Below are 13,818 nucleotides of genomic sequence, written 5' to 3' on the forward strand. Positions count from 1 at the left end.
TATATACCCGTTAAATGCCTCCAACCGGGTGATCCAATACAACATCTTCAACCCGGTTCTCACATCTCCCCCACCTCCACTTCTCATCTGAGATCCAGTCACTGCTCACTTCTCCGAGAACCACCGAGTCACGGCCATTGTTTACGATCTGTGGCCGCTAGAAGATCAAGATCGCATGTAAAATTTCAATCAGATTCTCGAAACCACTGTTTGTGCTATTCGGGGGTAGTTCATAGGTTTGTATATCAAATCTATTGACGGAAATGGATTCACCGTCTTCTCGATCGCCGGGAAGTTCGGAATCCCCGACTGCAAACCCTAGGAAACCCTTCAATCTCACCGTTTCATCATTGTCGAAATCAATCACCGATTCGAGTAGCCAAAGCTTCTCCTCCATTCTAAACAATCCTAATCCTTCTTCATCAGTCGTTGGTTGGTGGTCTTCCTCCACTTCTGTCCCCGCCCCGGAATTCGCCCCTCTGCCATCCGTACCAAAACCCGGATCAGAACTCAGCAGATCCGATTTCGCCACTTACCTATCGTCTATATATGATTCTCATTCTCGATTCGTCGACATTCTCAAGCAGCATGACAGGGATGACCTAGGACTCGAGGGGAATTTGACTCCCACTGCTGCGGGTGAGGCGTTGGTGGCATGCCTGAGGGAGGTTCCGGCGCTATATTTCAAAGAAGATTTTGAATTGGAGGATGGCGCAACGTTTAAGACAGCTTGCCCGTTCAGAACAACGTCGGAGAATTTCGCATTGCAGGAGCGGCTGTCGCAGTATTTGGATGTGGTGGAGCTACATTTGGTGAGGGAGATTTCATTGCGTTCAAGCTCGTTTTTCGAGGCACAGGGGCAGTTGGAAGATTTGAATGCGAAGATCGTGGAAGGGTGCAGGAGGGTTAGGGAGCTTAAGGAGACAATCAGACTTCTGGATTCAGATTTGGTGGGTTCAGCTAGGAGGGTTCAAGAGCTCAGCATGAAACGTGGAGATTCGATTGCATTGCAGAATAAGCTTGGGCTGGTGATGTCAGTCAATCAGGGTCTCTCCACCCTACAGTTAGTGAGTTCTCTTATCACGAAGTATATGCTTAAAGATGATACCACTACTGTTGGCACACTGTATTTGATGAAATCGATGTGCATGACAACACAATCATCGCTGACAATGACAATTACTTCCAGATCCACCTGTTTTTTTAATGTCAATTAGAACCCAATCATGTTCTCCATAGTACTGTATATATGTAAAATACTTTAGCATGGTACAAGGCAATGACTCAGCATTTTGGTGCACACTAGAGATGACTGTCTGATGCCCAATAGTTACCACGCACGGCACATATGTTTTTTGTGTCTGGATTGCATTATTTGAAGATTAGAATTAGAATTTTCCCCAAATGTATTTGTAGGTTTACCTTCCTGAAATGGGTTCTATACTTATTTTGCACGTTCCTCCATCTAAGCAGTAAGCAGAATTCATAGCTCTGTCAGTGGCATGAGATACAAATTTATAGAAACACAATCAATGGATATCGTGAGCTCCCAAATTGATTCATCCTATTTTCCATGATTTCTCCATAGTACAGGATATATATATATATATATATATATATAAAAATTACTTTTGCATGGTACAAGGCAATGACTCGGCATTGTGGTGCACACTAGAGATTACTGTATGATGCCCAATCAGTTACCACGCACGGCACCTACGTTTTTTGTGTCTGGATTGCGTTATTTGAAGATTAGAATTTCCCCCAAATATATTTGTAGGTTTACCTTCCTGAAATGGGTTCTATTGCACGTTCCTCCATCTTAGCAGTAAGCAGAACTCATAGCTCTGTCAGTGGCATGAGATACAAATTTATAGAAACACAATCAATGGATATTGTGAGCTCCCAAATTGATTCATCCTACTTTCCATTATTTCCGTTTTATATATTGTCTGCTACTTTATTAACTCTAATTTTGAGTATTTCTCTTCGTCGACCTTTCACTTTTCAAGATTTGGATGCCTTATTTAAGATATTATTATTTCCAGGGTTAGATTTGAAATTTTTTTATAGCTGGCCTTAATTTGGGAACATTGAAGCTGATTTTAAAAATGATTTCATTCCGTCAATTTTTTCGGCATTTACAAAATCTATTTGGATATAGTTGCGGTAGGATTTCATTAACTGTCTTTTGGAAGTTGATGATGTTGCTCAATTCATTTTCATAATTTTGAAGCATTGGAATGTATAAGCTATTGGAAGCTTATATTGGCACTAGATGTGCTGCAGTACAACTGTACAGCGTGTGCTGAATTGCATGCGTGTTGCTGTATAGTTTATCTGAGAAGATCCCAAGATTATATGTTTTAGCCTTTTCGTGTAGCATAATGAATTTCAGTAAATGAGATCCTGGAGTATGTCTCATTTATAGGCATTGCTAGGAAGGTGACAAGATTGTATTGACTTACAATTTTTGTTACCTAATGTTTTTGCAGCTTGTCGCCTCTGCAGATTGTGTTGGAGCTTTAGATATTATCGATGATCTACAGAATCTATTGGTAGGTCCAAATTGTGAGAATTTTTTTCTTATTCCTCCATTTGGCGAACCTTGCAAATTTTTAAATTTTTTGATAGGATGGAGATGAGCTGATTGGTCTTCACTGCTTCCGCCATCTTCGTGATCATGTAGCAGCTTCAATTGACACTATTAACAGGTTCGCTGCCTATTCATGCTTAGATGACGAGAATTGTGAGGTTCTTAATATTTTTTCATATCTCCTACATTGTACCTGTAAGGCTCTGATAACAATATTAAGGATGGACGTCTTGGTCATGTGATGTTCGATCCACAGCCTTAAACCAGCGGACAGCGGACCATTTTACTCTAACCTGTTAGTGAAAGTTGTCTTCCTTGTAGTAGATGTTTGAAATTTTAAATTTTTAGCCCTTCTGATCAGTTGGCTTTTGCGTGAGGGACGGTGACTTTGGTGCTTGTCGTCTCAGGGTTCTTTGACTAAAATTTTTTTTTTGTTTTCTGGCCGCTTAATGCAACTGTATATTTTGTGGAATAAGTTCCAATAAATGCATTTTGATTATGGACTTATGATGTATAGTAATTTGATGTTTGACTCATCAGATTCATTCTTGTAGCATTCTTTCAGCAGAGTTTGTCCGTGCATCGTTGCGTGGTCCTGACAATGATCTATCGGTTACTACATCTACCTTCGTCTTTGATGGAACAAACGATGAAGTAAGATAAGTGTTGTATATGTATTGATATGTTGATGATCACAGATATCATTTGTGGCCAATTATCTTCTTTTTTTCCTTGAAGGTTGTTTGGTCGATAGGATCATGTTCTTGGAGTTTCACATAGGGCACATAAGAACAAAGTTGTAGATTTGCAGTAGTTTGATTCATAAGTTATATGCTACTTTTTTCTATAAATATTCTAATCAATATTTTGATTCCCTAACTTTCTTGTAGGGCGAGTCTCTGATAGTCTCATGATTACAGTTAGAGCATTTAAATGAGTTGTGATTCTGTTATAGTGGAGTTGCTTCATCTTTGTAAAGTAGAGGTGGAATATGCTTGTGAGACATGGACTCTTTGTTCTCCCTTAACTTTCCTTGTCCTCTATTTATTTACACTTAGTGTGCATTGTCTTTTTAAATGGTTTCAGCAGATATGTGCATATGTACAGTTTTTATTTATGTGTGTTTGTAGTATTATTATTTTATTTGTCCTGCGTTTCATTTTAGAAAAGATATATAACTTTAACTTATACTCGTTTTATGACTGGCTTAGGTTTTGTATACTCTTTTTAGTAAACTACCAGTTGACTTGAGTCCATAAAAAATGCCTTGTTTAAGGTTTGATTTATGCTCCAAACTTTGCGTTGGCCATATATGTCGAGTTGCTTCCTTGTTTTTTGTTGAGAAAGTCGACTTGTTTCCTAGTTTTGAAACTTTCCTTCAAAATCTCTTTATCTCATGTTATATTTGACTCCCTAATATCTATGTGATCTGAGCTATGCCTATTTTCAGGTTGTTTTACCGTCCACATTGTTGGACTTGATTTGACCAAATCTTTTCTACTGTGACTGTTGCTTACCTTCTGATTACTGTGTTAGTGTGTTAGTTGTGTCCCACATCGGTTGGATAAATATACTGAGAGTTTAATATATAGACAAAGACAATAATCCTAAGATTAATGTATAGACAAAGACAATCTCCCCCTTGAGCTAGCTTTTGGGGTGAGTTAGGTCCACAGTTGAGCGACCCGTTAATGTCTCCACGCTCCAGTCGTTTCATTCTTGGGCGTGAGCGGTGTGTTAGTTGTGTCCCACATTGGTTGGGTAAATATCTTGGGAGTTTAATACATAGATAAAGACAATCCTCCTAGAGCTTAATATATAGACAAAGACAATCCTCTTCCTTGAGCCAGCTTTTGGGGTGAGTTGGTCCAAGTCTATTCTTTAACATATTGTATACTAATATTGTTTTTTTGCTGATTTCTCAGTCAGATTGTGCTATTTGGATGAAACAAATAAGTTGTTGCTTGCCAGAGTTTTTTACATAATCTGATTGCAAACTTTACTGAGTACTGTACTAATTTTCAGGTTAGACTGATGGAGGAACGATCCTCTCATTTTCAAGACCAGCTTCTTCCTCTCATCATTGGATTGCTTAGGACGGTGAGACATCATATTTATTTTGCATCCTTATCATCTCTTACTAAAATCTGTCTTAAATGATGGCTTCTTATCTGTGTTCCTGCATTATTTTGCTTATTGTCAGTGGCATGTGAAATGGTTTCTGGTCTTACACTTAGATATTATCGTGTTTGCTATTGCTTAGCGGTATGTCATCGTGAACTGCAATAATGCATGCACTTGGTAAACTCAAATCTGTGGGATATGTGGGAAAATGATTTTGCCATTTTCTTTGCATGATAACTGGTTATCTTGAACTTTCACATCTGGGAAGTCTTTCCACTTCATTCAGTTGCAAATTGGTTGCATTACCAACCCAGCAAATGGTTGTATCATATACATCGCCTGCTTAGATCTTAAATTGACTCATCTACAAGAGCCAAACTTCTTTTTTTCTCTCTTTTGCCTAATGTGCTTCAGTTCATTTTAATCCAACTTTCAGGTAAGTTGTAAGAAACCTGTTGAAGTGTAACAAAATTATCATTACCTTACTGTCACATTTTGTTGACTATTCTTGTGGTTGGTAGTAGGTTGGCAAGGAAATATATATTTTCATTTGTTCTTGTAGCACGGTGTATGATGTTTTGTGTGCTAAACAATGTTAGATGGTAGCTTTCATCGCATGTGCTCCATATTTTGCTCACTTAAACAGATAGTGGGTAGTCTTATTGACCCGCCTTAATTGTTTATTCTCTACTCACGTGGAAATTATAAATTGTTTCCTGACATTTAAATTTTTCAGGGAAAATTGCCCGCAGTGTTGAGAATCTATTGTGATACACTTGCTTCTGATATAAAGACCTCTGTCAAAATAATGGTTGAGAATAGGCCATTGGAGTCAGATACCATCTCTGGAGAGGGGATGGCGGATGCAGATGGTTGGTTCACACACACTATAATGATGTTCTGTTACTTTCAAAAACTGCATCTGTTTTACAACAATTACTTGTGCACAGGATGTTGCTAGTCCACCTTTTCCCCCCCTTTTGATTGACAAATCAAAATCAATAACGGACATCTCTATGAGACACTTTCCTTCAAACTCCTCCCTTAGTTTGAGATCCTTTTCTTTTGTCTTCATTCCTTGATACTGATTCAGGTGGAGGTTCGTCTCTCGGAAGTAAGTTGAAGAGCCTATCACCTGAGAGCTTTCTTAAACTTTTGGAGGAAATTTTCAAGACAGTGCAGGTAATGTAAGCTTGCCAATTTTTGTTACTTTTTTTTTTTTCTAGATTATATTTCTGTGTCTATCAAAGCATATAAATCTTTTGCTAGGAGAAGTCAACCATTTACCTATTCTTGACTCAAACAAGACTAGTTTCTCTTGGAGGGTCACATTTCACAGCACTCAGCGCTTCATAGAAACTAAATCCCAGGGAAAGTTTTGAAATTTTTTATCTGGAAAGAAGTCTACTTGGTGGGTAATATAATCTGTAAAGAGTCCTTGATTTAAACAGGACTTGTAGAATAAGTTCTTATAATTTTGGAGGTGTTCTAGGCCACGTATTTAATACATTTTTTAGTTTGTGTAATTCTCGTTTGTATAACTAATAAGCCCCACAACTTTTTTACCCAAGCTTTTCATGAGGATATACCTGATTTGCATTTAGACATATTTGTTCAGGAAGAAAATAACGTGTGTTTGTACTGCAAATATTTATTGGTTAATGTATTTTACAATCTTACCTTACATTCCTTTGATTTAGTGAATGCAGACGCGCTTATTGCGAGCTTCTGAAGTCAAAAGAGCAATTGAATGGATCATGGGAAATATTGATGGCCACTATGCTGCTGCTTCAGTTGCTGCTGCAATTGCACATGGTGCAGCAGTTCCAGAAGCAGCTCCAGACTCTGATGGTCATGTCAGTTCCTTTGTACCACATTATTCCCAGAATGCCGCAAGGGTTTCATCAATCCAGGGAAGGGGATATGATGCTACAAATCCAAGTCTCTCAAGAAATTTTAGGTGAAAACTCTTTCTCTTGTTTTTTACTGTTGGTAGCACCAGTCCTGTATTTGGGGTGACTCAGAATGTGATACCCTTGTCCCACATTGGTTGAAATGTAAGTTCAAAATAGCTATAATTGTTACAATTGGACTTCTGTAGCAGCTGAAGTTATTCATTTTTGTAAAGGAAAAACGGATATGAAGTGGTTGCTATAGGTGCCCTGGGCATGACACAAAAAAACTTAGCTCTAGAATTGTCAGCCTGTTAGATTTATTGATTCTGCTTTGTAGTTGGAGTTACAAGTGCCACATATATTCTTGGCTGCAAAATCTTATTGTAGTAACAATGGTAATTTTTCAGAGTTGCTATATGATCCCAGATTCAAGATATGGACTGATGAGATGGATATCAAACCTTGCTTTCCCATTAAGGACTGGTTTATATGAAGTTTATTCTCACCTATATAATCTGCACTTTTATTTATATTATTATCTTTAAAATAACAATTTTGTGTTGTAATGCTTGAGCAAAATGTGATCATAATTCTGGAAATATTTCACCGTGTGTCCTGTGAAGATATTTAAGAATTTCTTTTGGCTGGACAGAGCTGATATTTTAAGGGAGAATGCGGAAGCTCTGTTTGCAGCTTGTGATGCTGCTCATGGTAGATGGGCAAAGATTGTTGGAATCCGTTCTCAAATTCACCCAAAGCTTAGATTGCAGGACTTCCTTGGTGTTTATAACATCAGCCAGGAATTTATAAGTTCAACAGAAAAGGTATCTTGTATTTATTACCTTTTGTTTTGATGCTGCCAGCGATAGAGCTTTGTATCATCGCAAATTTGATACCATATTATGCTCACCATAAACAGATTGGTGGAAGGTTGGGATATAGCATTCGTGGAACACTACAATCACAAGCGAAATCCTTTATTGATTTCCAGCACGAATCTCGAGTTAGTACCCTTCCGACCAGTATTGTTGTATTTACCATAGTCCTGCTCAAGTCAAGTGACTTTTTTGCTGGTAATGCAGATGGCTAAGATGAGGGCTTTACTTGACCAAGAAAATTGGGCTGAGATAGATGTGCCGGATGAGTTTCAGACCATTGTCACATTGTTCTCTTATGCTGAACCCGAACCTTCTGGAAATAATGGTGTAGCTCCTGGTGATCTCACTTCAAGCTCTAGTGACTTGGTATCAAGCCATGATGATGCAGCCACAGTGGATGCTGGTCCATCAAATTCATCTCCACATATCGAGAAGCCTAATTCTAATGGGACATATCTGGATCATATGCCAAATACTGAATCATCACGCTTGAGCGGGGCCAGCAATTCTGATGTTAGTACTTCCGCTCATGGTAACAGTACCAGCATTAAGGAACGTGGAAAATCTTCCCTTCGAATGCTTTATTTTAAAGGTGTTGGATATCACATGGTGAACTGGTGAGCTATCATGATCACATAAGCCATTGTGTTGCTTATCTTCCTTGGTTAAACATTATTGTAAATGAAAGGCTTTGCTAAAATACACTTCGCCATTGCACACCCACCCCTAAAAAAGAAAACCTTCGTCCTCCTGATACTGCCAGATATCGTTGGAATGCTATAAACTTTGATGAACTTGGACTTTTGCTGGAGTTGTGGGTAATGTGAATGGTTAATTTGAATGGTGGCTCGTCATCTTGGGTGGCTTTGTTTCTTCCACTTTGCCAAGTTTTATGTGTATCATGCCCTTGCTAATATTTCAGTTCTAGCTTATTATTACTGGTTGGTATTGGTTATGCCTACATTTTCATGTTGTCCATGTCTCCTTGCGTCTGACCGAATAGTCCAATCATATACTATGAACATATCATATATGAATTTTTAACTTGATTGTTACACTGTTTTGGTCCTTGTACCGGCTTTAACTACAATGCTTTTTTCGTTGGTTGCTTCAGTGGATTGTATTTAGTGAAGATGATGTCAGAGTACATAGATATGAACGATTGTTTACCCAGTCTATCTGCGGAAATAGTTCACCGGGTTGCTGAGATCTTAAAGTTTTTCAATTCAAGGACTGCTCATCTTGTGCTTGGAGCGAATGCCTTACAGGTACTAGTCAAGAATATTCTTTTGAGCTGGATGTAGTCTTTTTGACTTTTAGATTATTTGATAATTAATCTTTATACATTGCAAGTGAGGGTTTCATGCTGATGTGATCGATTATATATTCCTGTTATGTTCAGTGTCTCTTGGAGAAATATATTTTTTCTGTGATCACGTGAGGGGTTTTTATTTGATGTTAACTACTTGACTAGGATCCATATTTAGTTGATGAGTGGATAATATACTTTGATCCAATTTTATTCTACTTTCATTTGTTTTGTTTCAGGTTTCAGGTTTGAAATCTATTACCGCTAGACACTTGGCTATGGCTAGCCAGGTTATCAGCTTCACATACGCCATCATCCCCGGTAGGTGGTTGTTATGTCCTGTTAGGCAATAATATTGTGCTATGATATCATGCTTTTTTTTTTCCCTACGTAAACAACATCATCATTTGATTTTTTTTAGTTGTAAGTAAAAAAATTTATGATATGCCATCAAAAAGTTTCATTGTTACCCTCATCATTTCTTAGCAAAATTGAGAGAAAGAGTCAGAGTCCATTTAATCAAATAAGATTTTCCTTAGAAAAAAATTGGAGGTTTATTCTAATGGCTGATGTTTTACATTGCGTGCCAAGAAATTAGGAGGATTCTCTTGCTCAAAGTTCCTGACACCTACAAGGGGCTATTACAGATAGAGATTGGTCGTGTAGCAACGGTAAGAGAAGCAGCGATTGTTGTTTTTTTTTTAAAAAAATCTGTAGTACAATTTATCTACCACTTCACTGAAATACGTACTGATAAAGTAGTGTGCATTATCTTTGTATGATGTCAGTACCTCAAAAGTCACCATGACGTGGATCTCATATCTATGAATCCCCTTGCATTCCCGTAGTTGTGCTTAGAAATGGACTTGAAATTTCTTGACTTATTTGGATGAATAAAATTCAATTGAATTCCAAAGCCGCTATATCAAATAGTAATTGATTGTAAACAAAAAATCAATGGTAATTGTGTTGGATTTCAAATACACTCAACGTGATATTAGTTGATTATTTGATTGTAAACGAAAAAAATCAATGGTAATTGTGCTGGATTTCAATTACACTCAACGTGAGTGTAATTTGAAATACATTCTTCAAATCAAATCCCTCCCTCCAAATTCCAATCAAGTCCATCAATCCAAATGCAACTTTAGAATACTATGTACTAAATAATTTTGTGGTGGGAGTTCATGTCATTGCTTGTTAGTTAGTACAAAGTTGTATCATCGAATACACAATCATATTGGATTCAACTACCTTGTAAGAAATCAGTTGTAGAAGGTCAAGGCTTGAGCATAAAGAGTGATTGTAGTATCTGACGTAAGATGAAGAAATTCTATCATCTGTTCATACATGAGCGATCTGATAGCATTGGATCAGGGTTAGAATGTTAAAACTGAGTTTCTATTGTGCTATTGTTAAGTCTACTAGTTTTTCTCTTCCAAGAGGATTCTCTGGTATCTTTTAACTGTCAAAACAGTTCTCTGATATGATTGATCAGTCTGTGGTGACAAGAGAGCTATTTTCGGGAAGAGTGATAATAATAATCTGATAATGGTAAAATTACCAATACATTTATGCCCTCATAGATTTGTTTCCTTGATCCATGTAATGAAACTCAATATTTGAATCACCGCAAACTTTTCCCAGGGAAACTTCAGTATATGTCAGAGTCACCAGACATTTGATCTTTTCTGTTTCTGAGTGTGGTTCATAATAGTACTGTTTATTTATTTACTTTAGGATTACAAAAATCACCGAGATGAGATTCACTCCAAGCTGGTTCAAATAATGAGAGAAAGGTTGCTTCTGCATCTGAGGAGCATGGCACAAATTGTTGAAGGTTGGAATAGATCTGTGGATACTGAGTTACAACCTAGTCAGTTTGCTCGGTCTCTTACCAAGGTATGGAACCGAACTCCCAACTTTATATATATTATTATTGATTGTTGAGAAAGTCTTATCTGCGATATTGACCATGCGAGGCAAGTCCATGGGATGCATGGTACTTTCATCTATTACAATTTGTACCTTTAGGAGTTTGTTTCTGGTTGATGAGTTCTATTTTGTAACTTTATTTGTGCTTTGTAGTGTGGTTACAATTTTCTCATGTGGAAGCTTCTATGGCCTGCTTAGTAATTGACTAATCTAAATACTTGTGATTAGGGGTGCACACGAGACAATTCGAGTCGAGCTCGAGTGTCATACTACTCGAGCTCGAGTCAATTCAAATCTTGTTGGCTCAAGCTCGACTCGAACTCAATCAAATATTCATTTTCAAGTTTGAGCTCGACTCGTGAACATATCGAGTTACTCGAGCTCGAATACATTTGTAACGTAATAGAACTCGACTTCGAGCTTGAGCTTGAAAAATAAAATTGAGCCATTTCATAATTATATACCTTAAAAAATACTATTAATTATTCGAGTAGCTCGCAAGTCGCAAGCTATTCGACGAGCAATTAAAACTCGAACTCGGTCAAATCAAGTTCGAGTCGAGTTTTGATCGAGCAACTCACGTGCTACTTATGAGTAGCTTGACATGCTGCACCCCTACTTGTGATTGAAGCTTTTGGCTTCAAATTTTTTTTGCCCGAGTAGTTCCACAAACTAGTTTCATGACAGTTTCATTTTTTAGTATTTATCTGTTCTCAAAGAAGAAATTGTTGAGAGCTGAATCATCTAGTTACAGTATAGAATTCTTCAAATATGGATCTTGTTCATTCGGATAAGTACAACCAGCTGTGTCATCATAATGAATATTATGTACGGTCCTCTTTCATATCTTGTGATAGCCACTGCTTATGACTTTGATCAGATAAAAAAAATCTTATTGTGGGATGAGAAAGAGACACCTGCTAGAAAGCTAGAACCAAGTATGCTTCAGCCTGGTTGATTTACTTAATTTCTTGGTGCAGGAATTCTTGTAGGCATTTTCCATGTTTTGGTTTAATTTATTTATGGGTGCAAATAAATGAATAAACACGTACTTATTTTCCCTTGCACTGTTGTGTTTTTGTTGCTGTTCTGCATGTTAGAATCTTCAACTGAATATGTTAAATTTGTCACAGGAGGTCGGCCAGCTGTTACGTACATTATCTAAGCATCTGCTTGAAGAGGATGTTCAGGCTATTTTTGGGTAAACATCGATCACCAATAGAGCAACGGGATTCTCATTGTTTGCTTATTTAGTTTACTTTGGTTTTTTACTGTGCGCTCTATGATCCATGAGCATGCTTAGCTTGCATATGCTGCTTTAACTTGAGATCGTCTTTAAACTGGAGGGTATGAAGGTTGAGGATTGAGGTTTGCTTACACTGCAAAAAAAAATTTAGATTGATTTGCAACACACAGAGATCTATAATTTACATTAATTATCTTTATTTTCTCCATGTAATTATCTTTATTCTTCATTTCTTCTATTAATATTATTCAGTTTCCTATTAAAAAATAAATAATAATAATTGACATTAATAACCAAACTTTTCTTGCCACCATGACATGTTCTTATGTTGAAGTTTCTCCTGAATATGACATGATGTCTTGAGTCATCACCCTATGAATTTAATTGAAAAATGGTTGTTGACTTCCCTCCCGAACCAATTAAATTAATGAAAGGTAATATTCCAAAGCTGTTTATATTGTCGGAGAAAATTATTGGCTCGTTGACATTTGGAATCTGTCTCTGTTATATTAATGCATTCGTTGCATTCTATTACAGACAAGTTGTGGTCATCTTGCACTCCCAAATATTTGAAGCATTTTCTCACCTAGAGATAAGCACTCCACAGGCGAAAAGCAGGTATTGATGTCCTTTTATGCTTCATATGGGATGTGGCATTATATTGATAATAATCATTTGCATTATCCTGTGGCAGACTTCAGTATGACATCCAACATATACTTGGATGCATCAGATCTTTACCTTCTGATAATTTGAGTAAATCGGATCCCCCAAACTGGGGGCTTCTGGATGAATTCCTGGCACAACACTTTGGGTCTCAGTCTGGCGAATAAACTTTTTGGCGAGGAAGTTGATTGTTATAATTGCTTGAGGAGGTACTGCTATTATTGGTTTTCCATCTAGAAGATTCTTAGCCAAGGTGGCCCTTCAAAAAAGGTAACAGTTTTTCATTCTGATATCTGGCTGGGGAAAATTTTTGGTGGGACAGTTACCGAATTCGCATTTGCTTATTTAGCAAATCTCCATTTCTTTCCGTTTGGGAGAGTTAGCCGGAGAGACGTGATGTGTGAATCTGAATTCATGCTGTTATCTAGACATATAGATTCAGTTCTCTTCTTTAACAACCAAACTACTCTACCGATGTCGCTTTTCAACTACTGCCATCTTGATTGTATGCTGCTTTCAGTTGCCTTCACCTCACCCAGTAGTTTGTAAGTCAACTTCTTCAAGTTCAACACCTTTCTTTCACTTGCTGTACGATGTTCAAATCTCTATGTACGGATCTTAGATTCTTGAAACAAATATCTTTATTTACTGTTGGACATTGGCGATCTTGGAATTTTGAAGGGTTGATGATTGAATAACTTACATATTGTAAAACATACTTGACTTGATATATGGGATCCACCAGAAACTCTCTAAATCAATGCCCCGTGTATTGTTCGGATCATGCTTTTATCTTGCACGACTATCATTCGCTAATTTATTAAAGCTTATACTGTTCCACTTCTATTGATGCTCTGTTTAGCATCCATTTGTTTGAAATTTCCAGGGGTAACATAATCTGCTTATGGTTCCGGATGCGGAGTTTGTATGAATTGGATGCCTGTTTGCCGAGGAATGAGTGAATGTATTCTTTGTAATAGGTTCTGTATTATTTTTATTTCATTTTTGTTATTCAAAGAACCATAAAGAAAAAAGAAAGCTGCTTGACCTAGTTTCGCCTTATGTTTTCTTTTCTTATATTTCATTTGCTGCAATATTTTGTAGACTTTGTAAACCTGTAAATCAGCAAATATGTAGCGAGGATTCAAAAAATGGCATTATTTTTCATT

At 37.2% G+C, this 13,818-nt stretch overlaps 1 protein-coding gene across 3 annotated transcripts; it reads left to right on the top strand.

Annotated features, from left to right (window-relative positions):
* The first annotated feature begins 22 nt into the window (after positions 1-22).
* LOC140891626 (vacuolar protein sorting-associated protein 54, chloroplastic) lies at positions 23-13,816 on the top strand. Of its 3 annotated transcripts, none has more exons than XM_073300214.1 (19): positions 23-1,067; positions 2,496-2,558; positions 2,635-2,714; positions 3,151-3,250; positions 4,622-4,696; positions 5,457-5,592; positions 5,814-5,902; positions 6,430-6,680; positions 7,268-7,439; positions 7,535-7,618; positions 7,698-8,110; positions 8,608-8,761; positions 9,042-9,123; positions 9,394-9,473; positions 10,543-10,704; positions 11,871-11,938; positions 12,521-12,601; positions 12,678-12,919; positions 13,512-13,816. In XM_073300214.1, the coding sequence occupies exons 1-18, from the start codon at positions 264-266 to the stop codon at positions 12,814-12,816; spliced, it is 3,033 nt and encodes a 1,010-aa protein (XP_073156315.1). In that variant the 5' UTR covers positions 23-263; the 3' UTR covers positions 12,817-12,919; positions 13,512-13,816. The 3 variants fall into 3 exon arrangements, with proteins under 3 accessions (XP_073156315.1, XP_073156314.1, XP_073156316.1); XM_073300213.1 differs by having other exon boundaries at positions 13,536-13,816; XM_073300215.1 differs by lacking the exons at positions 11,871-11,938; positions 12,521-12,601; positions 12,678-12,919; positions 13,512-13,816 and having other exon boundaries at positions 9,401-9,473; positions 10,543-10,680.
* Positions 13,817-13,818: the final 2 nt, after the last annotated feature.

The sequence above is a fragment of the Henckelia pumila genome, chromosome 3 (assembly GCF_033568475.1).
Source record: "Henckelia pumila isolate YLH828 chromosome 3, ASM3356847v2, whole genome shotgun sequence".
NCBI classification, from domain to species: domain Eukaryota; kingdom Viridiplantae; phylum Streptophyta; class Magnoliopsida; order Lamiales; family Gesneriaceae; genus Henckelia; species Henckelia pumila.

What these genes read in the sequence shown, in the direction of transcription:
- LOC140891626 (XM_073300214.1), top strand. Translation starts at nt 264, where the DNA reads ATGGATTCACCGTCTTCTCGATCGCCGGGAAGTTCGGAATCCCCGACT. An exon ending in TCATTGGATTGCTTAGGACG is followed by an intron (nt 4,697 to 5,456) that starts GTGAGACATCAT and finishes TAAATTTTTCAG; the next exon opens with GGAAAATTGCCCGCAGTGTT. An exon ending in TTGCTCGGTCTCTTACCAAG is followed by an intron (nt 10,705 to 11,870) that starts GTATGGAACCGA and finishes AATTTGTCACAG; the next exon opens with GAGGTCGGCCAGCTGTTACG.